General features: G+C 36.2%; 1 protein-coding gene across 4 annotated transcripts in view; it reads right to left on the bottom strand.

Annotated features, from left to right (window-relative positions):
- The window catches only part of UBN2 (ubinuclein 2), a 72,772-nt gene that overhangs the window by 25,442 nt on the left and 22,569 nt on the right, over window positions 1-24,761 (bottom strand). For all 4 annotated transcript variants that reach the window (XM_079931478.1, XM_079931481.1, XM_079931479.1 and 1 more), the window contains exons 3-10: window positions 21,093-21,194; window positions 16,015-16,152; window positions 15,008-15,111; window positions 12,493-12,982; window positions 7,466-7,536; window positions 3,923-4,052; window positions 1,166-1,284; window positions 545-658 (exon numbers count right to left, since the gene is read on the bottom strand). In XM_079931478.1, coding sequence (XP_079787604.1) covers window positions 545-658; window positions 1,166-1,284; window positions 3,923-4,052; window positions 7,466-7,536; window positions 12,493-12,982; window positions 15,008-15,111; window positions 16,015-16,152; window positions 21,093-21,194 — 1,268 coding nt within the window. The remainder of the gene's footprint in view (window positions 1-544; window positions 659-1,165; window positions 1,285-3,922; window positions 4,053-7,465; window positions 7,537-12,492; window positions 12,983-15,007; window positions 15,112-16,014; window positions 16,153-21,092; window positions 21,195-24,761) is intronic.

The following is a 24,761-nucleotide window of genomic DNA, read 5'->3' as shown; positions in this document are numbered from 1 at the left end:
ACTGCAAAATTGTAGAAAATTAAGCTTGAAACAGATTTTTTAAAAGCACACAAATCTGACAGCAATAATAAAGACTATTATCTGAAGAATTCAGAAGATGACATGAAGATAGATAATTTCTAACATATATCATTCGGTGTACTATAGCCAAATTTCCAATATGAGATAATTTCCTTTGATACCTTTAATCCAGGCACCAAAGATTAAAAGGGATAGTCCTACAACTAAACCCTCCACTTGGAGTACAGAAATACTGGTAAGAAAGATGACTGGTTATATAAATATATTTAGTACTTCACCTCTGAAACCAGTATGACTTACTCAATAATAAGATTAACTTATAAAAAGTACTATAGGTAAATAAAAGTGATAGAACTCTAAGGATATTAGAACCAAATTAATTTTCTCTTGAATAAATTTTTCCTACACACTAACTTTTGGTTGCTTCTATCTAGTTTTCCATTTACTATCGATTCTTTTTATGAGAAACCTTACTTCTGCATCAGCTATTTGGTTAAAAGTGAAGGTTTTGGTTAAATCTTACCTAATGGTGTCATCCCAGTGGAATTTCTTCCTTGGTCCTATGACACGTTTCCCTGGTTTCTCATCATCATCTTCCTCAGATCCATTTTTTTCTCGTTCTTCATCTGTTTGAAACCTAAAAATGAAAACTATTTTATGAAGCAAAGTTTCAACCCAACACTGCCTATAATATGCTCCTTAGATACTTGTTGAATTGCTTAATTGAATGTTAACTCAAAAGACAGGGTAAATGAGGAGTCTACCTTTCCACATAATACTTTGAAGTTGAAGTGCATTATAAAGCGCTCTGGTAAATAAGGCCTTCAAACTCTAATATAAAGGCATGAACACTTATCTTTTGTATCCAACTTCAACCAGTCAAGTAGGTCAACATGTGAAATGTCTGACCAGTGTCAGCTCTAGCTTTGATCACATCCATACACTAAATCAAAAGACCTTTTGCCTTTCACACCAAAGCAGTTGAGTGGGAAGTGACTTGCCATTTAGAAAATATATTCAATTATACCACTTCAGTGGTTTATGTGGATTTCTACTTGGTGATGAAGTCCACTTAAGACCAATCTCTAACAGCTACAAGTATTTCTCAAATGCAAAAGCCAGTCCAAATAGAAGAGGTACATACTTGGCACACTTAGCTTGATTACGAGCCTGGCAGTCCTCCTGGTATTTAAATAGCTGTTCAGGCATGACATTGCTAACAGCCAGTTTCAGTTTTTGCAGAGGTTCTCTTAAACGATCATCCTGAGGAAAAAAAAACACTGAAAGTTTTTTCAAACATATTTACAAAACTTATTTTGCAAGCAGATCCTCAGAAGATGAAATTTGGGTTTTAGATATTGATCACACATTTGAAATGTTAGCATATTCAAATATGGACATTACTTCTAAAATGCTGACTTTTCATAATGCACACTGTATATAATAAAATTAGGATAACCCTACTTCCCAGAAAGCCAAGCAGAGTCCCAGTTTTTGCCTGTTGCCTCAGCATAATTATTAATAGTGCTCAATTACACTCTTAAAAATACTCCAGTAAATTATATGGACACTTTAACTGTAATAAAATGATTAAATAGAGAACAAAATCTACACTGTGCAGACTACTACCAGTTAATCCCCATTATGATGGGGAACTAGTACCACAAGAAGAGATCCTGCTTTGGAGGACCGGAATGCACAATTTGGTTTGGTGACTACCAACAGAACGTTGGCATCCTGTTTTCTTGTTTATTGTTAGTAACTGTGACTTAAGTTGTAAGCAAAAATGCAAGGTCAAGGCCAAAGTGAAAGAGGACAATGGGAGACTCTTATTCATGTCGGTTCAGGGCAAAAAGAAAAGTAGGTTTGTATCTGACAGCTTTAATCAATCAATTTATTTATTTCATCTTGCAAGTAACAAAATATATATGTAGCTATTTAGAACATACTCTTATTACTGTCATAGGTGCAGAAATATTAGACTTTGCTTTTCTTACTGACACAACTGTGTTTAAAATGTGATTTTTGGTAAGGAGAAGATTTTTAGGAATGCAATTATCATGTTATGGCAGGTGTGTTTTACAAATTAAAACATTTTATTAATAACATTAATTTTATTAATAAAAACAAAATACAAATATTACTAACAAGCATTTTACTTATTTCATGCATACCAATTAATAAATATTATTGCACATATGACAGTGTCTGCTATAAAATCCCATTTAAAAAAACGGAAGATCCAGTATCATGGTTTCTGGGTGATCTCATCTTAAGAATTACATAGCTGAGACTATCTGCCTGGGAACAATCCAAATATACATCAACAGTAAAATGAATAACTGAGATATACTCATACAATGGAATACTGTACACACAGCAGTAAAAATGGAGTTCCCCTGCATGTAAAGACAGATAAATCTGAGATGCATAATGGTGAGTGTAAAAAAGCAAGCTGCGTAAGAAAACAGACACTATTGCTCCATTTATACGAAGCTCAAAAACATGTCAAACCAAACAATATAATGTTTAGGGATACAAAGGTACATGATTATACCATATAAAGAAAAGCAAGGGTTAGATAAATGTCTTTCTTCCATAGTCAACATTCCATAGTCAATGTCCAGGCATAGGCACAAAATCTGAGACCTCAAATAAATTTCATTTGTTCATTAACCTGCTTTGAATTGAGAAAGAACTACAGTTTCTCAATTCAAAAGAACTATTTTATTAGTAGAAGTATAGCACCTTTAACAAAGAATTCTATGCCTGTCAGATCACACCCACTGCGGTGACCCAGAGCACCACACTCAGTCCCCTATCTGTACCATGCTGTGCTTTGCGACTCTAACCCCCCGACCAGAAAAGTTCAGACTGACTCAAAATAATACCACCAGAGTTTTCACCCCAAGAATATGGATTGGGATGAGAAATCTACAGTCAATCTCTGTGTGTAGCTTTTCTGTAATATAAAACCTTGGAAATAAAGAAAACTTATCTGCAGATGCACATAAAAGGATAAAAGTGAGATAGGGCAAGAGAGGTAAAGAGAAACAGAGTTAATTCAGATTATCAGTTCCCATTCCTTCCTGGTTGCATTCTTGCCCTTAATTCCAGGAAATACCTTTATTCATAGAAAAAAAGTGTTCTTTTTTTTATCTTAAACTGCATCCAAGTTATTTTTTCTATAACTTGCAAGTTGTAAATATTTTTAAAATACATAGTCAAACAAATCATTAAAGGAAGAGTAATCAGGACAGTGAAGGTACTGAAGCCCATTTTATATGAAGTAAAGAAAGGGACATAATTTGTGAATAAACGCAAAAGGAGAATTAGGACCAATGGGATGGAAAGCACTTGGATTTGACTCAACATATGCAAGAACTTCCTGATATTGTAATGAAATAAGTTTCTGATCACTGGAAGCATGCAAACTTGCACAATTACTTAGAGGCACTGTAGTCGAGAAGAATCTAGCAGAACATGGATGGTTACACTAGATAATCTTTAAGTTTAAGTGCAACCCTGTGATTCTTTCCATTGGTCTTTATGTCAGTGTGAGCATATCTGTATAGGTCCATTTCAGGAATAAGAAAATTGAATTATACGTATGTCAGATTATTTGTTGAGGGCAAAGTTGTGTCAGTTGTGGAACTGAGGTTAATTTACCTAGTCCAAGAAGCATTAGAAAACATTATGTCTCATCTAAACCTCTCAATTGATGAAAAGCAATTTTTTCCCAGGGGATCCAACATGCTATGGTTACTAAAGAACATCCTATGGTTACTAAATATGTACAATACAATTATAAAGCAATTAGTATGCAAAAGCAGCAAACAGAAATCAGTCTCCTTTCAGGTTATAAAACCCCAGAAGCAGGTATTATTGTTCCTCCTCTTACCTGGACATTGAGATGTAACTTCTTTAGACGTTTTACCAGTGTTTCTTTATTGCATGGCACAAAAGCTTCAAGGTGGGAGTAGACACTGCTACGAATGACAGGGCCTAGTTCCTGCAGCTGTAACTCAATGCTGACCAAAAACAACAACAAATAAGTAGTACAGAATTTCTTTTAGGTAGTAACAAACAAGCAAGGAGGCAGAGGCAGTGATTTTTTTCTCCTTTTACCTTTCCATGATTTCCTAGACAGTATTTTTCAAGGAAAAAAACAAACAAAACCATAAATCGTAATGCTATAAAAAATTTCAATGAATCTAGTTTAAGAGTAGAATTTATAACCCCAACAAGATGGCAAATAATTTTTTTGCTTCTTTTTTTTTAATTGAGGTATACTTGATTTACAATACTGTGTTAGTTTCACATATATAGGAAAGTGTTTCAGTTTTTTATATATATATATATATATATATATATAAAATTACTTTTTCAGATTCTTTTCCATTATAGGTTATTATGAGATATTTAATATAGACCCCTGTGCTATATGGTAGGTCCTTGTTGTTTATCTATTTTATATATAGTAGTGTGTATCCTAAACTCCTGGGAATTCCCTGGTGGTCCAGTGGTTAGGACTCCACGCTTCCACTGCAGGGGGCATGGGTTCGATCCTTGGTCGGGGAACTAAGATCCTGCAAGCTACACGATGCAGCCAAAAAAACCCACAAAAAACCTAAACTCCTAATTTTTTCCCCACCCCGCCCAAATAAGTTTTTGATGACAGGGGCAAAGTCTACATTTTTGGGTAAAGCACAGGAACTCCATTATTAACCAAAAACTCACTTCCTCAGAGAGACATCATACTTCCCCTCACCACCCTGCAACTGCTATACTAGAGTCACAGTTTCAGTGAATTCTTAGAGTATTTTTTCCTCAAAGGTGTTTGAAAAAATTACAGATTCAGAAGAGGTAAAGCCCTCCTGGCTACACGCACAGACTGTTTTATCCTTCTTTGTTTTCCTTATTGTGCCTCCACTGAACTAGATATTTAATAGTTTGTTCAATTTATTCCAGTTCTCCAATTCCTGCTAAAAGGGTATTTAACCAAACAGTTACTTCAAAAAAAAAAAAAAGGGAAGAGTTTGTAATAGCCACCATATTCTCAGCAAGACAAGCCTACTGATAAACAATTGAGGTTTCTTCCAGATGGAAGACAGTATATCTGGCAGTTGCTACTGTAGAAAGATGAGAACAGATGTTAATTTGAAGGTCAAGACCAAACTGGGGCCCTTGGCAACAAACTATGTCCAAATCATCATGTTTTACTATAGAAGAAGGTGCAAACAGACGTAAATATTTTCACAAATATAAGGTGCATGCAAAGATTCAATTAACAGCTTTTGCGGAAGAAAAGAAACCCTGCCAGATCAAATGTACCCAACACTTATAACATACACTGCAATTTCAGAAACAATGAAATGTGGAAAACTATACTCCTTAGAACTGACAGTTGAAAATTCTTGGTATTAGAGAAGTCAAATACAACAAAAGGATAAATAAAAAGAACTTTAAGGCCTATTAGAGCCAGAGGGTCAAATCAGAGGTTCATATGGAAGACAATCATTCCGGTCATGAGTCCTGTGTACAAACACTTGGTTAAATATTGTGGTTAGTTCTTTATTAAAAGTCAAGACTCTGGGTAGGAGGCATTCTAGGCTTTCCCCATTATAAAAGCTTAGTTAAAGCTGAAAATAGGGCTTCCCTGGTGGTGCAGTGGTTGAGAGCCTGCCTGCTGATGCAGGGGACACGGGTTCGTGCCCCAGTCCGGGAAGATCCCACATGCTGCGGAGCGGCTGGGCCCCGTGAGCCATGGCCACTGAGCCTGCGCGTCCGGAGCCTGTGCTCCGCAACGCGAGAGGCCACAACAGTGAGAGGCCCACATAATGCAAAAAAAAAAAAAAAAAAAAAAAAAAAGAAGACAAGGGGGCATAAGAAAGTAGTCACTAAAAGGGAAAAAATTCAACTCTGAACACTAGGGCTTGTAGAATTAGAGGCACACTCTCAGTGAAATAAAAAGCAGATGAGCTCCAAGAAAACTAGAAGATTCGTTTTAAGACAGACATGGCAGGAATTAACAGAGATGCTTCTCTGAGATGTTATATCCCAAGGATGATTTTTTGATTCTCTCAGAAGAGAAAGAGTTGTCCCCTTACAGAAGAGTAAAATAAAAAAGGACTGTCTCAGTCACAGGAAAAAGACCTGATCTAGAAAACTTAGGGCTCTTAGGTTAAAAAAAAAAAAAAAAAAAGGAGATAGTCAGATCCCAGATTTTGGAATCTGGGACAGCTCTGATGAGTAATGGTTACACTGTTCATTGAATCTAAGGTTTAAAAGGGAGCTAGGTAAAAGGAGGTGGAACAGACAGGAAGCACCTGCAGGCAGACAGAATCAATCTGAAAACCCCTGGCTAAAATAAAGAATAGGAACAAGAAATTCCTGTCTCCATGCTACTAGCATACTAGGTTATGTGTTTTATGAGTCCATGGAGACCAAAATGATTTTTTACGTACTTCAGGAGAATGAGAGATTGCATTAATTAAAATAGTTATCAAAACCAATAAGCTAATCCAACCTTTATATCTCATGAGAAACTATCTCCATTATATATTTAAAAGACAGGAATCGTAGTATTGGAAACACTGCCTTGTTTCTTTGTATATGATGCTACTGAACCACCAAAAGTAGGCATACATTATTTTCATCAGAGAGGAATTTGCTGCTTTTCCCAGGACCACTTCCTTTTTGCCCATTTCTGCTTGTAGCCAATTATATACTCAATTTCTGGAACCATGGTCAAAATTTATAAGCCTTATAAGGTTTATAAGTACAGCTTATGTGACCATAGTCTTAGAACGTGCAACTTCATTAATGTTAAACTCTAGCTAAGGTTGAAAATTATCACTAATTTAAATACAATTTATATCACAAACCAGCTTTCACCCCCTTTCCTTTCCAACTTAACATCTGTCTTCTCCACACTGCCTCCGTCCTACCCCACAAAAATGATTCTTCATTAAACCACACTTTCCATTTGGCTATAAATGTCTGTATGAATTATAATAAACCTCACTGGATACTAATGGAATTATTTTCCCCACATCTGAATCAAAGTAGAAGGAAAGTACACCAAATTTAATACAAACAATCAGAACTGTCCCAGAAAGGTATTTTCACATAACGTGACAAAGAATGCATTTAAATCTAGGATAATATTCAACCCATACAGCAGTCACTTGCTCTGGCAGTTATAACACTGGAAGCTTTGATTATCATAAGGGGTCCCGGAGAACCAATGTATGTAGAAGCATCGTTTTGCTAAGAAACAAATGTTAATCACACATGCTGTGAGGCCAAAAGGGAAGAGCTAATGCATGAGACTAGCCAACCACTCAGCATCTGTACCTCAAAGGCCTACTATATTTTTTAATGACTTCTTAAGGTTTAAATAATTTTCAAGGTTTCTTAATCAAAGAAGAAAATTACTTACTCCAGAAGAATATTATTCATATCCTGTGTAAAGAATTTTTTCCTTCCTTCTTCATCAAAAAGTTTGGCAGCCTAGAGAAACACAAGATTGTCAATATAACTCTCAATAAACACATTACACATTATACGCTTCCATATCTATTTACTTAGAATAAGCTCCTTGAGGGTGGGGCTATGATTAACTTCACTTTGTCCCAGCTTATTACCTGGCATGAGCAGGCAATGAAACAGTGCTGAAACAAAATTTAGCATACATAACATTCTTCCCTGTTATGTCTGTATTTCATTTTTCTGAATTTTCCTAAATTTAAAAAGTTACACAGGGGCTTCCCTGATGGCACAGTGATTAAGAATCTGCCTGCCAATGCAGGGGACATGGGTTTGAACCCTGGTCCGGGAAGATCCCTGGTCCGTGGAGCAACTAAGCCCATGCGCCAACAACTACCGAGCCTGCACTCTAGATCCCGTAAGCCACAACTACTGAGCCCGTGTGCCACAACTACTGAAGCCCACACGCCTAGAGCCCATGCTCCGCAACAAGAGAAGTCACTGCAATAAGAAGGCTGCGCACTGCAACGAAGAGTAGCCCCCGCTTGCAGCAACTAGAGAAAGCCCGCATGCAGCAACAAAGACCCAATGCAGCCAAAAATAAATAAAATAAATAAATTTATATTTTTTAAAAGTTACACATATAAGACTTTTTATGGGTGCTATGGGTGTCTTGTGTATTTTGAGTATCTGTAAGGTTTGTTTATCAATTCTTGCTGTGATCTCCAAGATAAGAGAAAGCAGATGTCTCATTTTCTACAAGACAATACTGTCCAACGTGTCTGATATTCTATATATTATACTCATTACCATGTTTAATCTTCATAACAGCCAGTGGCATTGGTATTATAGCTCCCATTTTACAAACAAGGAACCTAAATCTTACAGAAGTTACATGATAATGCCCCCAAATCACACCGCTAGTAAGTGGTGAATCCAGGACTCAGACCAGAAGCTTTCTGACCTCAACTGTACAACAGTGTCACCCTGTACAAAGATACTCAGCTTACTGCAGCCAGTCTGGGTTCTACCTAATTACTAACAATGAAAAAATTAGCCACAGTCATTATCAAGGGATAAGCAACAATTAATTCAATGAGGACAAGAATAATTTCATCACTGTGTTTGTCATCTTAGCCAGTTTACCAGAAACAAAGAGTATGCAAACCAAGACACTGTACCATAAGCAAAATTTACTGGGGAAATAACAAAAGATAGTTTATCTTGAGATGCCCAAGATGTAAGACATCGAGAGGCCTGATCCAATAACCTGAGCAAGCCACATGCTGACTCTGTCAGTCGGCAGATTGATAATTTTACACTGTTTGACAACATCACATTCTGTAAATAGAGGAGGACAATTTCTGACATGTGCCTCAGTGCTTCTTAGAAAGGATGAAGACTGGGTATGTGTAGGGAGAAGAAATATAGGAAGAAAGCCAGAATGGAAACTAAACTTCAAGAAAGAGAATCAAAAGAACTTAAGAGGCTGAACAGTGGAAGATATGTTACAAAGTGAGAAAAGAGCAACAAGAAGAAAGTCCTTATCAGACAGATATGAGCATTTTAGGCAACAATGAATTCTCATCTCCTGAAGAAAAAAATACCATCTCCTATTTCAAAGAAAAAAATACAGAGAATTCACAGATACTAATAAGTGAAATGAATCTTCTTATTGATAATTTCCTACTAAGAGGTTAGGAAGTAGCTGTTCTAATCCTAGCATGGCTACTACAGAAAGAGTTTTTAGTATATGAGATATAACAGCACCTTACAAGATTGAAACACACTCATTACTAATCAATTCTGTTTATTAAGTGAATATGAATGGCATACAACACAGTGGACGGAGTGCAAGTTATGAAGCATGATGGTCCTGCCTTTAAATGCTGACTTTGCATCAAGCCTCACCCATTTAAAAATTATGTGGCCTTGGGAAATTGCTTTAACCTTTCTGAACCTTAGTTTCCTCATCTATTAAATGGAAGAATACTACCTACCTCACATAATTGTTGGAGGATTAGACTCCACAGTCTATACAGTATTCTAAGCCTAGTCAGGGAACTGTCTCCTGAACAATAAATGATGTCTTGTGAAGCTGTGGGTCCCAGGAGCACTGCACTCAATACAAGGTATAGGTTTTTGCTAAATAAATAATAGCTGTTATTATTAATTATATATTGAAAAACCTGGATTACATCCCTAGCACTTTTTATTTAAAACATAAAAGAAACTAAAGATTTTAGGGGCAACATGGGATAGCAAAAAGCATGTACTATTGAGTCAGGTGAACCCCTGTGTTTAAATTCAGGCTCCACCACTTACTAGTTGTGTGGACTGACCAAGCTATTTAACCTACCTCCACTTAAGTTTGTTAACCATAAAAAGGAAATAATACCTACACTTCATACATAAAGTGGTTAAGAACAGTAAATAAAAAACCTATTTGATTAATAAAATGATTGTATACTTTTCAAAAAATAAGCACAGAAAATAGCAAAAGAATGAAAAACAAAGGAGGGGGAGGGAACAATAAAACAGAATATAAAGGAAAATGACAGAATAAAGATGAATTATATATCATTATCATTATAACAGTGGTAGGTAAGATAAAATCTTAAAGAGAAAATCTTAAAAAAGACTCAGATGAGGTCGATAAACAAATTTCCATTTACATGCTGTCTATAAGAGAAAGAGCTAAAATAAGTCAAAAAATAAAAGAATTCAAAAAAAAAAAGAGCTAAAATGAAGGTAAATGATGGGAAAAGCTATACCATGCAAAAATAAAGAGAAAGGAGTCTACAGTAAAATCAGACAAAACTGAATTCAAGGTGAAAAGCATTAATAGCACAGAAAGGGTCACCTTCAAGTGATAAATATCACAACAGAGATCTAGCCATCAAGAATTTTATGGGCCAACAAACAATACAGCATAGAAATAAACAAAGCAGAGGACTTCCCTGGTGGCACAGTGGTTAAGAATCCACCTGCCAATGCAGGGGACACAGGTTCGAGCCCTGGTCCGGGAAGATCCCTCATGCCACAGAGCAACTAAGCCCATGCACCACAACTACTGAAACCTGCGTGCCACAACTACTGAAGCCCGCATGCCTAGAGCCTGTGCTCTGCAACAAACAGAAACCATTGCAACAAGAAGCCCATACACCGCAATGAAGAGTAGACCACACTCGCCGCAACTAGAGAAAGCCCATGCGCAGCAACAAAGACCCAGTGCAGCCAAAAAAAATTAAATAAATAAAATAAAAATAGCTCATGAGTAAAATAAAAGATACTTAGAAATAAATGACAGTGAAAATCTTACCAAAAAAAGTAAAAAGAAAACAAAGCAAAAACTATGGTAAATACAAGTTATAACCTAAAAAACACTGGCAATGAGATACTTGAGCACAACTCTCTAAGTCCTGAACTAATAAATAAAGTACCTTAAAATAAGTAAAAATGTAAGAGAATTTAATAAGCCACAACCTCAGAAGAAATGCTAAAGAACAAAAGCAGAAAAAAGAATAGAACTGATAAACAGAATCCATGAGTCAGTTGTTGGAAAAATTAGATAAATCTCTCTCTTCCCTAATTCAGAAAGAGTTAAGAGAAATAAATACAACATAGAGATTAATAAATTTAAAATGTGATTTAAATGGTTACTATAACCCTAGAAGAAAGACACAACTTGTAGAATAATCCACACATTATACTTCGACTAACAATTATTTTTAATAACAACATATTTGCAAATGCATGGATTAAAATCCAGAAAAATTAGTTTAATAGTCGTTATCCCTGTTGGGGGTGGGGAATGTCTGATTATGGGGCATCTTTCCCTAAGTATAAAATACAATCGGGGGCTTCCCTGGGCGCAGTGGTTGGGGGTCTGCCTGCCGATGCAAGGGATGCAGGTTTGTGCCCTGGTCCGGGAGGATCCCACGTACCGCGGAGCGGCTGCGCCCGTGAGCCATGGCCGCTGAGCCTGCGCGTCTGGAGCCTGTTGCTCCGTGGTGGGAGAGGCCACAGCGGTGAGAGGCCCACGTACCGCAAAAAAAAAAAAATAATATATATATATATATATATATATATATATATATATATATATAATTGGGACTTCCCTGGTGGTCCAGTGGTTAAGAATCTGCCTTCCATTGCAGGGGATGAGGGTTCGATCCCTAGTCAGGGAACCAAGATCCCACAGGCCTTGGGGCCACTAAGCCCGCACCGCAACTAGAGAAGGCCGAGAGCCACAAGGAAGACCCAGTGCAGCCAAAAAAAAAAAAAAAAATTATATTGCGTGTACAACTTCTGTAATCAGGAGAAAAAAAAAAGAGGACTAAAACATGGCATGGGTTCAAACAAACATGCTAAAGTAATTAAAAAAGGGCATTTTAAGCAAGGTTTGAAACATTTTAAGTCAAAATTATATTTCCCTGAGATTAAAGGGAGAAGTGTACTGACATACCTGGATTTGCAGCTAGTTAAATAAAGATTATGTACCCAAGTCAATCGGGAGAGGAATCTACTGTGAAATGCTAAAATCTCAACTCTTAAAAGTTTGTCTAGTGAGAACACAATGTATGCTCACTAAAGCTGCTGATTAGCTGGTAAGGATTAGCTGGTAAAATCGATTGCAGAATAACTAGTTGTTAACAACAGTTGGGACCAAGTTCAAGTACACTTCTGCATTGTTACTATTTGTTCCTACCTTTCTTCTATTTTCTTTACATGACTATGTATATATTTATGAAACCTATGCAGAAAAATATAAAGTGAAGTGAGATAATAAAACAACCAACTTTTATCCATGTTATAACTATATTTAAAAGAAAAAGACTATGCATAGAGCCAATGCTTAAAAGGAAATATAGAAAATAAAGTTACTTCTAAGTAGTTAGGATTATAGGTTATTATTTTTGCCTGAAAGTAATTATTGTTATGTTTGTGCAGCAAACACAAGAAAATTATCACACTTACTACACGGAGGTCTTCGATACGTTTTTCAAGAAGGACAGGCAGACCCTCTGGGAGTGTAGGTACCACCTTGGGCATAACTTGAGAGGCATAGGTTGGCTGGGTGGTGTTTCCATTCTCTCCTCCTGACTCAGACAGGGGGCTACCATTAGAAGCAGCATCCAGTAATCTGTCAAAGTCAAAATCATCTAGCATCTCTAGGGCATTTTCAGCTTCCTGAAATAGTTCATGTTCATTTGTGCTAACAAAAATGGGGAGGTCCGGATCAGCACTATTCAGATTTAAGTCCGAGACATCATTCCCCAATGCCACAGCAGCAGAGGGGGTTTTATGCAGAGAGGAGGTCGAGAAGTTCACTGGGACTTTAGGGTTAGACTCCTTCCTTAATGCATCCTTCTCTTTTTGAAATTTTCTTATCATGGCAGCTAGAGAAAGAGAATCCTTATAACGTTTCTTCTTTTTTTCAGATTTGTGTGAATTTAGAGCCACAACTCTGTGAAGAAAAAAGTGATCAGTTAGGCTATGTATGATTTTAAAGGTTAAAACCCCAATAAGCAGGCACAGAATTAAAATAATCATTTGATAGGTGAGGAAGCAAATTTGTTACTAAATTACACTTTTACAACGGCATCTTCATCATCATCTGGATTGTCACTTATGAAAGGCAGGTGAATGGCCATTAGAGTGAAGAACACGAAATAACGTCAACAGAAATAAACAAAACTGAATAGAGCTCTGGTTTATTAAGTATACGAAGTTAGGGAATTCCCTGGCGGTCCATTGGTTAGGACTCCTTACTTTCACTGCCAAGGACGCAGGTTCAATCCCTGGTCGTGCATCTAAGATCCCGCAAGCCCCTCAGCGTGGCCAAAATAAAAAAAATAAAAGGAAATGAAAGTATACGAAGTTAAACTTACTACTCTGTTTGGAATGTTCATTCTTTAGCACATCTATAAAGTAGGCACCTAAAGAATTAACGAAGTAAAGAAATGCACTTTTGCTGAAAACAGAGTTGATTACAACCAGAGAAACCTACATAATACACCTTCACACTGGTACCCCAGGTGGTTTGTGCTACAAACTGCCAAAGAAATGCAAAATGTCTGTGTCAATCTGTGAGCCTTCATTCATTACCATGTCTTCTATCCAGACCCTATTCTATCTGCTACTACCTTCTGATCATTTTTCACTTTCCATTCTAGGAACAGCGTTCTGAGGCTTTCGAATAGATACGTGTAATTTTCAATGACAACTTTCTCCCTATAGGGACTAAGAGGAAAGGGTGGTCTCTGTTTAGCTATCACCTTCTCTAAAAAATCTTTTCTAAATTTTATGGCTTATATGCTTCTACGTGCACTACAGAACCTAAAAGATCATAAGTGCCTTACAGGTAGGCCAGTGTTTCATTTACTGTTATATATCCGAAACCCAGACAGTGTCTGGTACACAGTAAGCACTTAGTAAATATCTGCTGAATGAAATCAGTTTACAAATTTGAGAAAATGATAAATTCAATAAAAGGCATTACTTACAGTTTTTGTTCATAAAGAAGTTTACTTGTAAATAATGAATATTTAAAACAACCAGTAGTAATATTTTTTTTTCTTAATAATTTCTTAATGACTCAGGGATCACTATAATCTCATGTTTAGGAGGGGATAAATACCTCCCTATATCAACTCTGGAGATACTGACAGCCCCCAATTCAGATGTACCTCCTCTGCTAAGGAGGGGAGGAAAACCCAGCCTCTCACAAGTTTTTGTCCCTTGACTCTACCTTGACTCTACAAAAAAAGCCATAGAGAAGTAGAGACAAATGGTAGCTTTATGACTGCAAGGTACAAACATTTATTCTTAGGACTTTTTTTTCTTTTCTTTTTCTTTCTTTCTTTTTGTTCGTGGTTGTGCCTCGCGGCTTGCGGGATCTTGGTTCCCCACCAGGGATCAGGAATTTCACCCAGGCCCCAGCAGTGAAAGTGCTGAGTCCTAACCACTGTACCGCCAGGGAATTCCCTCTTATGACTTAATAAGGCTTTTGAGAAATTCTACTTGGTTTTTTAGAGGCCATATCATTACCTAGTCACAAGCGTTAAGAATAGCTAAATAAAATCAATGACTTTTTAAAAAATATTAAAACGACCATAAACCGTTTATACAAAGACTACGGCCAATTGTCAATCCCCAGGCATCTAAGCTCAGTTTTAGTACAAGAAAATTAAAATAACATGTTCAATGTTTGTACCATCTCTTCAAACTGGTTCCTGTTGATAAAATGTTGTAATGAGCAAAATACTTAACAAATTTGTAAATCTGATCTAAAACACCTTAATCTCTAAGATGACTTCTACTTATTAATAAATATTATTAAAATATAAGTTGATAGGTCACTGACATTTATAAATACTGTATTAAATTAGACCCAGCTAAACTGAACTAATTAATGCTAAATATATCTTTCTAAAAGGAGAGTTTGTCATGCTACAACACTAGTTCCCTCATTATGTCTAATTTCACATACCCCAGTTGTTTTGGTACTTTTTTCCTTGGCTTCTTCTCCTTTTCCCCTTCCTCTTTCCGCTTCCGCTTCTTCATCTCAATATCATCTTCTTTCATTTTGGGAATCTACAAAATGATTAAATGCATAACTTACCTAAGTATTACTGCTTTACTTGCTGATGTTATCAATCCAGCATCCAGGGCAAGTGGTTTTTCTCAAATTTCAGGGCACATAAGAATTGCTTGTTAAAAATGCAGATTCTTTGGGTCCATGAGAACTCCCACCCCTGGTTTTGGTTCAGTTAAAGGTTTGGTAGAGGCTTTTTGGGGTTTTTTTTTTGTTTTTTTTTTTGCGGTACGCGGGCCTCTCACTGTTGTGGCCTCTCCCGTTGCGGAGCACAGGCTCCAGACGCGCAGGCTCAGCGGCCATGGCTCAAGGGCTTAGTTGCTCCGTGTCATGTGGGATCTTCTCGGACCAGGGCACAAACCCGTGTCCCCTGCATCGGGCAGGCGGACTCTCAACCACTGCACCACCAGGGAAGCCCTAATCTGCATTTTTAACAAACATTTTGGTGATTCTGGTACAAATATGTCTTTGGCTCACACTTCAAGGAACGCTTATCTGAGGACATTCTATTAATTTCCCAAATACAATATATATATTCTATAAAATTTGCTTTACATCTTAGGAAAAGTAACAGCTATTAACAGTCATTTCCATATCAAGTCTTAACGTATCCTAAAACCTCAACCTTATCCAGAAACAGATTATTAGACTAGATATGGAGAGAGAAGTTTTAAAAGAAGGTATTATATTAGAATTATAATAGAATTTTATGATATAAAAATAAATTTCCCCATATCTACATAATTTTACTTTAAAGCATGTAATTAACTATAAATTCATTAAACAATGGTTAGCATTTTACTTTTCCTTATATTCACAGCTGTAAAGTACAAGTAAAAATCAAAAAATATATCCTTTTAATTGAATGCTCTCATTACTGTTCCAATGTTGGATAAACTCACTTTGGGTGGCTTGTGCTTTTGGTTGTCTGTAATATCTTCTTCTTCAGTATCTGAAGCTTGGCGAAACTGGAGAGTGCCAGTGTTGATATAAAACCCTCCATATTTTGTTGTTAGAGAAGCAGGAACTAATTCGTCATACTAGGTTTAAAAAAAAGGCTTCAGATATATCTTATCTTTAATTCTATAAATATGTCAAAGAAATTCAATCACCATGTCAGAATCTTCCTTAAATCTTAACTGCAAAACTAACTGCAATGAGGATGTTTGTGAATAAATAAAGAAAAAGTTACTATCTGGAATAGAAATGAGCTCTGATCATTCAATATTTAAGAAATGAACTTCTGGAATGCTGAAGCAGATTCTAAATGTATCATCTGCCGAGAAAAATTGAAGGATCACTGCTATTCTTAATGACAAATGATTCTGATGAGAAACTGAAATAAGTTAAAACAAATGACTGAATGTCCAGGCAGCAAATGAACTTCATTTCTTACCATATTGGTATATAATTTTATTCATAAAGAGATTATAAAAAATAAAGGTTATTTCTTCTGCCTTAGCTCTAAGCTTTTAAGTAGGGAATATTTTTTAAACATATAAAAGAAAAATAGCATATATATATGTTTTAAAGGGAAGTAGAAAAAGAACTGCCCTGTTCGGTAAGCATACACCGAGGGCCCATAGTGAGCGAGGCACTTGGCTTCGAAAAAGAGACTCAAATTGTCTAAATCAGTCTGAATGTACTCTAAGCCTAGATTTTAAGGTTTATCATTATCTCACCTGATGAAGATGAAGAAAAAACAATCATTAAATGGAAGGCCAGTCTTAACTAAACGAAGATGTTCATGGCAGAAGAGAAAAAAAGGAACTACTTATCTAACAAAAGCAAGATACCTGCTACCGGGTTCCCCAGAACTCTATTTAAGGGTTTTCTTCATATTACATAATTAGTCTTTAAGAAAGTCATATTTGTAAGGAAAATTCTTTGCCATGGGCAAAAAATATACAGAACATATTAGTTATTCTAAAAATATTAAGGCTAAGTATAAAAGTTATGATTTTAACCTGTATCATTTTAAATTACATGGAAAATGGAAAAAGAAAGAATGTACATTTAATCATATTGAATCAAAAAGGAATGAAGTTAGAAAAAGAAAAAAGGAATGAACTCCTTTCTTGTCGCTCCACTTGAGGGGCTACTACTGTACAAAAACCCACAGGCAAGAGCTTCAGAAAGGGCCCAGTACTATCTTCAAGTAAAGGAGTGATGTGAGGAGTAAAGGATTAAAAGTGAAAAGGCTCTGTAGTAATTATTTTGAAAATGTGTCATTATGATAAGATAAATACACCTGTACTTTTTGCTTACATATACTTGTATACTGCTTTATAACTTTCAATGCTTCTTCATATAAATTATTTCACTTGATCTTCCTGATACCCTTTTGAGGTAAGGAAAATAAATATTCCCATTTTATAAGTGAAAACCAAATTCAGAGAGGTTAAGAATCTTGCCAGAGTACTTTTATTAGTTTATGGCAGAGTCACTGACTGTTTCCCAGCCCATCCACTATACCAAGCAGCATCTCATGTGGAAAACACACTCATCACTAGGTTACCAGGCAATGTGGATGTTCAATGTCTGTCTTCTGCAGTATTCTGCTGAGCTTTCCCTATCAGAACACTTTTCAGGAGAACAAACTCTTTATGCATATTTGATTTAGCCTTTGTTTTTGTTTTTGTTTTTTTTTCAAATTTAACTGGGTAGACTGTAGTTTTATTTGCTAAATCTGACAACCACACTAAAGTGACACAACCAATAAGTGACAGAGCAAGGATTAATACACAGCCTTCACTGCACTGTGAATTATAAATGTGCCAAGCATTTTTTTTTGTAAGGTACAGGAAATATTCTGGGTTTTTTTGTTTGTTTGTTTTTATTGAGGTAATATTGGTTTATAACCTTACATAAGTTTCACATGTACATTATATTTCTACTTCTGTATAATTTAGCCTTTTAAGTACGATGTATTAAGAGGCAATGGATCACTGAACTTGAGAATCAGATTTACTAGATCCTTTGCCAACAACTAGCTATTGTGACCCAGAATAAATCACTTAACATCAATACTTCAAGGTTGTAAAACAGGAACAATATTACTTATTTCAGAAAGTTCTAGTGAAATTTAAAAGAGATAACCTAAATAAAAGCATTACTCATGTCTGGTATTATTATTATTTCTCAATAACAAAAACATTTTCTTTCGGTCTTTTAAAAATTTGGCAGCATAAGTGTTAGACTAAAAATAATATTCAAAAGCATTTATTTTCAGATATTATAGTAGTAAGTAGTATACAATTCTGCAAGTTAATTAGAACCAGATTATTATCACTCTCTATCGAATAATATACGAACAGTGAAAGCCTACTGGTGGGAACTCCCTGGAGGTCCAGTGGTTAGGACTCCACACTTTCACTGCTGAGGGCCCAGGTTCAATCCCTGGTTAGGGAACTAAGATCCCACAAGGCCACAAGGCACGTGGCACAGCAAAAAAAAAACAAAAATGGCCAACTGGCAATACAATCATTTTAAAAAACAGAGAATTATTTGGTTGGCTCCTAAGTGTTTTATGTCTGAATTACTGAATTATAATGAGAACCAAATAATCTATTAAGGACAATGATACAAAATTATTTTGCAAGTCAATAAACAACCTGTGCTTTAGTTCAATTTCCTCGTATAAAACAGGGACCTAACTTGTCCTATAAATGTCAGTAATTGTATAACTTATACAACTTATACCTATAAAATTTATCCTTATTTATTAGAGCAGTGGCTTTCAAATTTTCTTCACCACAACCCAAGTGGAAAATATACTACACATCAAAAGCCAGTGCATGGTACAAACACACACACATAATAAAAATCACATAATGTACCAGTGGTTTACTGTTAACAGCTCCTATTCTATTCTATTTTATTCTCTTTAAAAATGCTGGCCACAGTCTCTAAACTGATACACAGGTCCAATTATGGGTTATAAAAATCTGTTTGAAAAACACTTTATTCAAATATTTGGAATGCTACAAAGGAAAACATTAAAAATGCTATTTATGAAAGGTTACATACTATATGATTCCAACTACATGACATTCTGGAAAGGACAAAACTATGGAGACAATAAAAAGATTAGTGGCTGCAGGTGTTAGGGAGGGATGAATAGGCAGAGCACATACTTTTTTAGGGCTGTGAAACTATGCTGTATGACTGTATAATGGTGGGTACATGTCATTACACATTTGTTAAAACCCATAGACTGTACAACACCAAGAGTAAATCCTAAGGTAAACTATGGACTTTGGGTGATGATGCGTCAATGTAGGTTCTTGGACTGTAACTAGTATACCACTCTGGTGGGGGAACGCTGATAATGGAAGCTGTGTTGTGAGGGCAGGTAGTATATGGGAAATTTCTGCACCTTCCATTCAATTTTGCTGTGAACCTAAAACTGCTCTAAAAAAATTAACTTTACTAATTTTTAAAAGCATTTATTTATTTATTTATTTGGCTGCACAGGGTCTTAGTTGTGGCATGTGGGATCTTTTCTTTTTTTTAGTTCGGCATGCAGGATCCCTAGTTCCTTGACCAGGGACTGAATACAGGCACCCTGCATTGGGAGCGCAGAGTCTTAACCACTGGATCACCAGGAAGTCCCAAGTTTATTAATTTTTAAAAAATTCTATTTATGTAAACCTGAGTACATGGAATGTCCATTTATATATGGTTGAGTTCCCTCTTGGGTTACTTAGAATTCAAAAATCTACTTTACATATAATGTTAACACCAGTACCAATGCTTTATACTTGCATTATGCTTTTCAGCATGTCATTATCTTGAGTCTCAGAGTACAAATTCTGCTGGGCAAGCCACTCATAACAGAGAAAACTGGGTGATGCTAAAATAAAAGACTTGCTCCTGGTCCACAGTGAATTAGAAACCAAGTGAGGTCTAGAATCTAGGGCTTTTGACTTGAATGCCAAATCAAGGTCAATACTGTTGAAAACATTCCATGCCCTAACCTACAAAAAGGCTGACAACATTTTTGGTAATAGGAAATCCTCTCTACTCCAAAGGCACTGTCAACATTTTATTTCTACAGACTAGGCTTGTAAACCAGCTTATATCAGGACACCAAAATAACACAGGAGTATAACAGGGTATCCTGTACGCCTTATGCTGGAAGTCCTTCCTATCACTCTCCTACCACTATATGCCTTGTCATCATCTACACAACCAAGCACTGTAGTAACAGGAAAAAGAGGTACTAATTTGTAGGTAGTATAACAGCGGCCTTAGGGTCACTTTCTGTATATCCTAAGTAATCACTGAACACTGCAGAGGATATAATCCAGGGATTAGATTACTCTACTACACTGAGAAGAATGTAAGAACATATACCTTACCGACCCACCTAACAAGACATGCCTTTATTTATTTGCTGTGTGATCAATGGACTGCTGTAGTCCTGAAATGCTCTCCTGAATTCCTCTTCCTTTTATAAGAGAAAGAGGATTCCAGTGCAAAAGCTGTAGGGCTTGATCAAAACAGACAGTGATAAGGCCTGGCATTCAATTACCGCCACTGTAGTAAGGTTTGGCAGCAATAAAAATATTAAGTACATTTTAAAGACATGTGCCAGATTAACTTCAACCCAATAGCTCCAGTCTTCAAGATCACGTGGTTCTTATCTGGAAGTCATTTCAAAAATATACCTGCCCAAGTTTGGGAATATCAATAAAAATTCAAGATGTAAATACCCTTTGATCAATAAATCCCACTGCTAGAAATTTACCCTACACATATATTTATACTCTATAATTATCTTACATACATACTCAAGTACACAAAGAGAAATGTATACAGATGCTCAACTATTTGTAATCACATAAAACTGGAAACAATTTAGATGTATACTGAAAGGGGATTAGTTAGTAAAAACACTTGCTGAAACATTTAGTTTTTCCTTGAATTCTACTATCCAAATAAAGAATTGCTGCTATATTAAAGATACATTACTCACAGCCTCTGAATTATCAATAAATGGATCTGTCTCATCATAGCCAAAGCCTATATCGATTAAATCTTGTAGCCGATCCTTCCGGTGTTTACGGGGCTTCCCACCCTGTGAAGAACAGATATGTTAGACTGATTCAGTACTCATGCTGTTTCCATAAAATTAAAAAACACCTGTTAGAAAATAAACAAATCGGACCTAATGAAACTTAAAAGCTTTTGCACGGCAAAGGAAACCGTAAACAAGATGAAAAGACAACCCTCAGAATGGGAGAAAATATTTGCAAATGAAGCAACTGACAAAGGATCCATCTCCAAAATATACAGACAGCTCATGCAGCTCAATATCAAAAAAAACAAACAACCCAATCCAAAAATGGGCAGAAGACCTAAATAGACATTTCTCCAAAGAAGATATACAGATTGCGAGCAGACACATGAAAGAATGCTCAACATCACTAATAATTAGAGAAATGCAAATCAAAACTACAATGAGGTATCACCTAACACTAGTCAGAATGGCCATCATCAAAAAATCTACAAACAATAAATGCTGGAGAGGGTGTGGAGAAAAGGGAACACTCTTGCACTGTTGGTGGGAATGTAAAGTGATACAGCCACTATGGAGAACAGTATGGAGGTTCCTTAAAAAACTAAAAATAGAACTACCATATGACCCAGCAATCCCACTACTGGGCATATACCCTGAGAAAACCATAACTGAAGAAGAGTCATGTACCACAATGTTCATTGCAGCTCTATTTACAATAGCCAGGACATGGAAGCAACCAAGTGTCCATCGACAGATGAATGGATAAAGAAGATGTGGCACATATATACAACGGAATATTACTCAGCCATAAAAAGAAATGAAATTGAACTATTTGTAGTGAGGTGGATGGACCTAGAGTCTGTCATACAGAGTGAAGTAAGTCAGAAAGAGAAAAACAAACACCATATGCTAACACATATATATGGAATCTAAAAAAAAAATGGTTCTGAAGAACTTAGGGGTAGGACAGGAATAAAGACACAGACCTAGAGAACAGACTTGAGGACACGGGGAAGGGGAAGGGTAAGTTGGGATGAAGTGAGAGAGCGGCATGGGCATATATACACTACCAAATGTAAAATAGCTAGTGGGAAGCAGCCGCATAGCACAGGGAGATCAGCTCGGTGCTTTGTGACCACCTAGAGGGGTGGGATAAGAAGGGCGGGAGGCAGACGCAAGAGGGAGGAGATATGGGGATATATGTATACGTATAGCTGATTCACTTTGTTATACAGCAGAAACTAACACAACGTTGTAAAGCAATTATACTCCAATAAAGATGTTAAAAATAAATAAATAAATAAAACTAAGAACAACAACAAAAAACCTGTTAGAAGAATTTCCAAATGATTTCTGCAGATTAATTCCCCTCAGGAGGTTGAATTTAAGTCCCCTCACACCTTGAATGTAAGTTGTACCTAGGGACGTGCTCCCAAAGAGTACAGCATGACAAGGAGGAGACAAAGTAACTTTACAGTGAAAAACCTAACATTACTCAGCCAGGTGATCAAGGTCAACATCAACAGTGATAACGTCATGTTATAGCATTACCCTTGACATGATGAGACACAAATGGCACTTTACCTTTGTGGTCTTCCTCTCAAAAGCCTATAACCTCAATTGTAGGCTAACCATGAGATAAACATCATGACAAACTAAACAACAAGAAAAACACCAAACTAAACTGAGGGACATTCTACAAATAACTGACCAGTGTTCCTCAAAGCTGTCAAGATTATCAAAAACAAAAATCTGAAAAACTGGCATAGTCTAGATAAGCCTAAAGAGACATAATAACTAAATGTCATCTGGTATCCTGGTTGGGATCCGGGGACTAAAAAAGGACATTAGGGGAAAAATAGTAAAATTTGAATAAAATGCAGCGTTAATTAATAGTAATGAACCAACGTTGGTTTGTTAGTTGTAACAAATCTACTCTACAAATATAAGATGTTACAGGGGAAAGTGGATGAGAACTATATGGAAACTCTTTATATTTTCTTTGCAAATTTTCTGTAAATCCAAACTAATCTTAAAATTATTTTTTAATGTCCTAGATTTATTTATACACATAGACATACAAGAAAATAAAAAATGAATGTATGCAAAAACTGGTGAAATCTGCAAGACATGACTCTCCTTTGGTTTCAATTCCCATAGTGCATGTCTCTCAATGCAGTGTCACTGGTTCTAATTGGTGAAAGATGGCTGAGTTTTGTGCAACATGGCTCTTAAATGAAAGCAAATTGTTTCATCTTATTTCCATGTAAAGAAATGATCTTTTCCAGTGTTTACGTGAAAAAAAAACAAATATGATGGACTTACTGAGAAAAGTCTCCAACATGGTACCATTTACTTTCTAATTAATTTGTAAAGGTAATTCTGACTAAATGCTATGTTTGTATTGCATACTGATGTTAAAAAACCTAATCCCCATAACTATGACTCCAGTTTATGTTTTTCAATGACCAAAACTTCTATTATACCATCACCACCAAGAGGGTCATTTTGGTGTGAGATAAAGTAATGGCTCTCATGTTTTTAGATTTTACAAGTTCCAAAAACAATTTTGGAGACCAACACAGGGTGGCAACCCTTTTATTTTGCTAAATAAGACCACTGAAGGCATAACTCAGAATAAGAACAATGCTTCTCAAGAGACACCAACTGGCAACTTAAACATACCTACACACACATACACACATGCGCACACACACAAAACGCATGTATATGCTTAAATGCAACACATAAATAAAGTGTCCTTATTTTTTCCATATGCTAGGTCTGCAAGCTGGAACTCTTACACTAGGTTACAGAATTACAGTGAGAATAAGAAGTAAGTAAAGGAAAAAGATATTTGTGTGTTAGAAGTTATTCTACCAAGAAAAAGTAACACACAAGCAGTTAAACACACGAGGGAATGTTTCACCCAAAAAAGAGAGAGAGAGTTCTAATAATATAAAAATCCACAGACAAAAACTAATGAGGAGGACTAGCCCTGTCACATATTAAATATATTTAAAGTTATAGGAGTTAAAATAGATATGACAGGAATACAAGAATGAATTTAATATGAAAAAGGCAACATTACAGCTCAATGGAGAGCAATTAATAAATAAATGGAATTAAAGTAAGACACCAACTTCATCTATCAAATTATAAACTTTTAAAATTCTGGCAAGATGGAGAAGAAACAGGACTGCTCAAACACTGCTGATAAGAGTTACCAATAAAACCCTTGGAAAGCGATCTGAAAGCATCTGCCAAGAAATTCTGCCATACGCTTACATTTTCTTCTTTTGTCTCTACTATGTTTTCTAAAATTTCTATGAAGTATTAATGCCAAAATGGAAATATACTAAAATAAGTTTTAAAACTCTTCATCATATTTGACTCAATAATTCTACTAAGTTACATAGCTTATTTTGAACTACTACTTAGATTCAAAAGTATCTGTTAAAAATGTATGCTATAGGGCTTCCCTGGTGGCGCAGTGGTTGAGAGTCCGCCTGCAAATGCAGGGGACACGGGTTCGTGCCCTGGTCCAGGAAGATCCCACATGCTGCAGAGCAGCTGGGCCCGTGAGCCATGGCCGCTGAGCTTGCGCGTCCGGAGCCTGTGCTC

This window comes from Stenella coeruleoalba, assembly GCF_951394435.1.
Source record: "Stenella coeruleoalba genome assembly, chromosome: 9".
NCBI classification, from domain to species: Eukaryota; Metazoa; Chordata; class Mammalia; order Artiodactyla; family Delphinidae; genus Stenella; species Stenella coeruleoalba.
The sequence above is the reverse complement of the archived record's forward strand: the minus strand, read 5'-3'. Positions and strand labels throughout refer to the sequence as shown.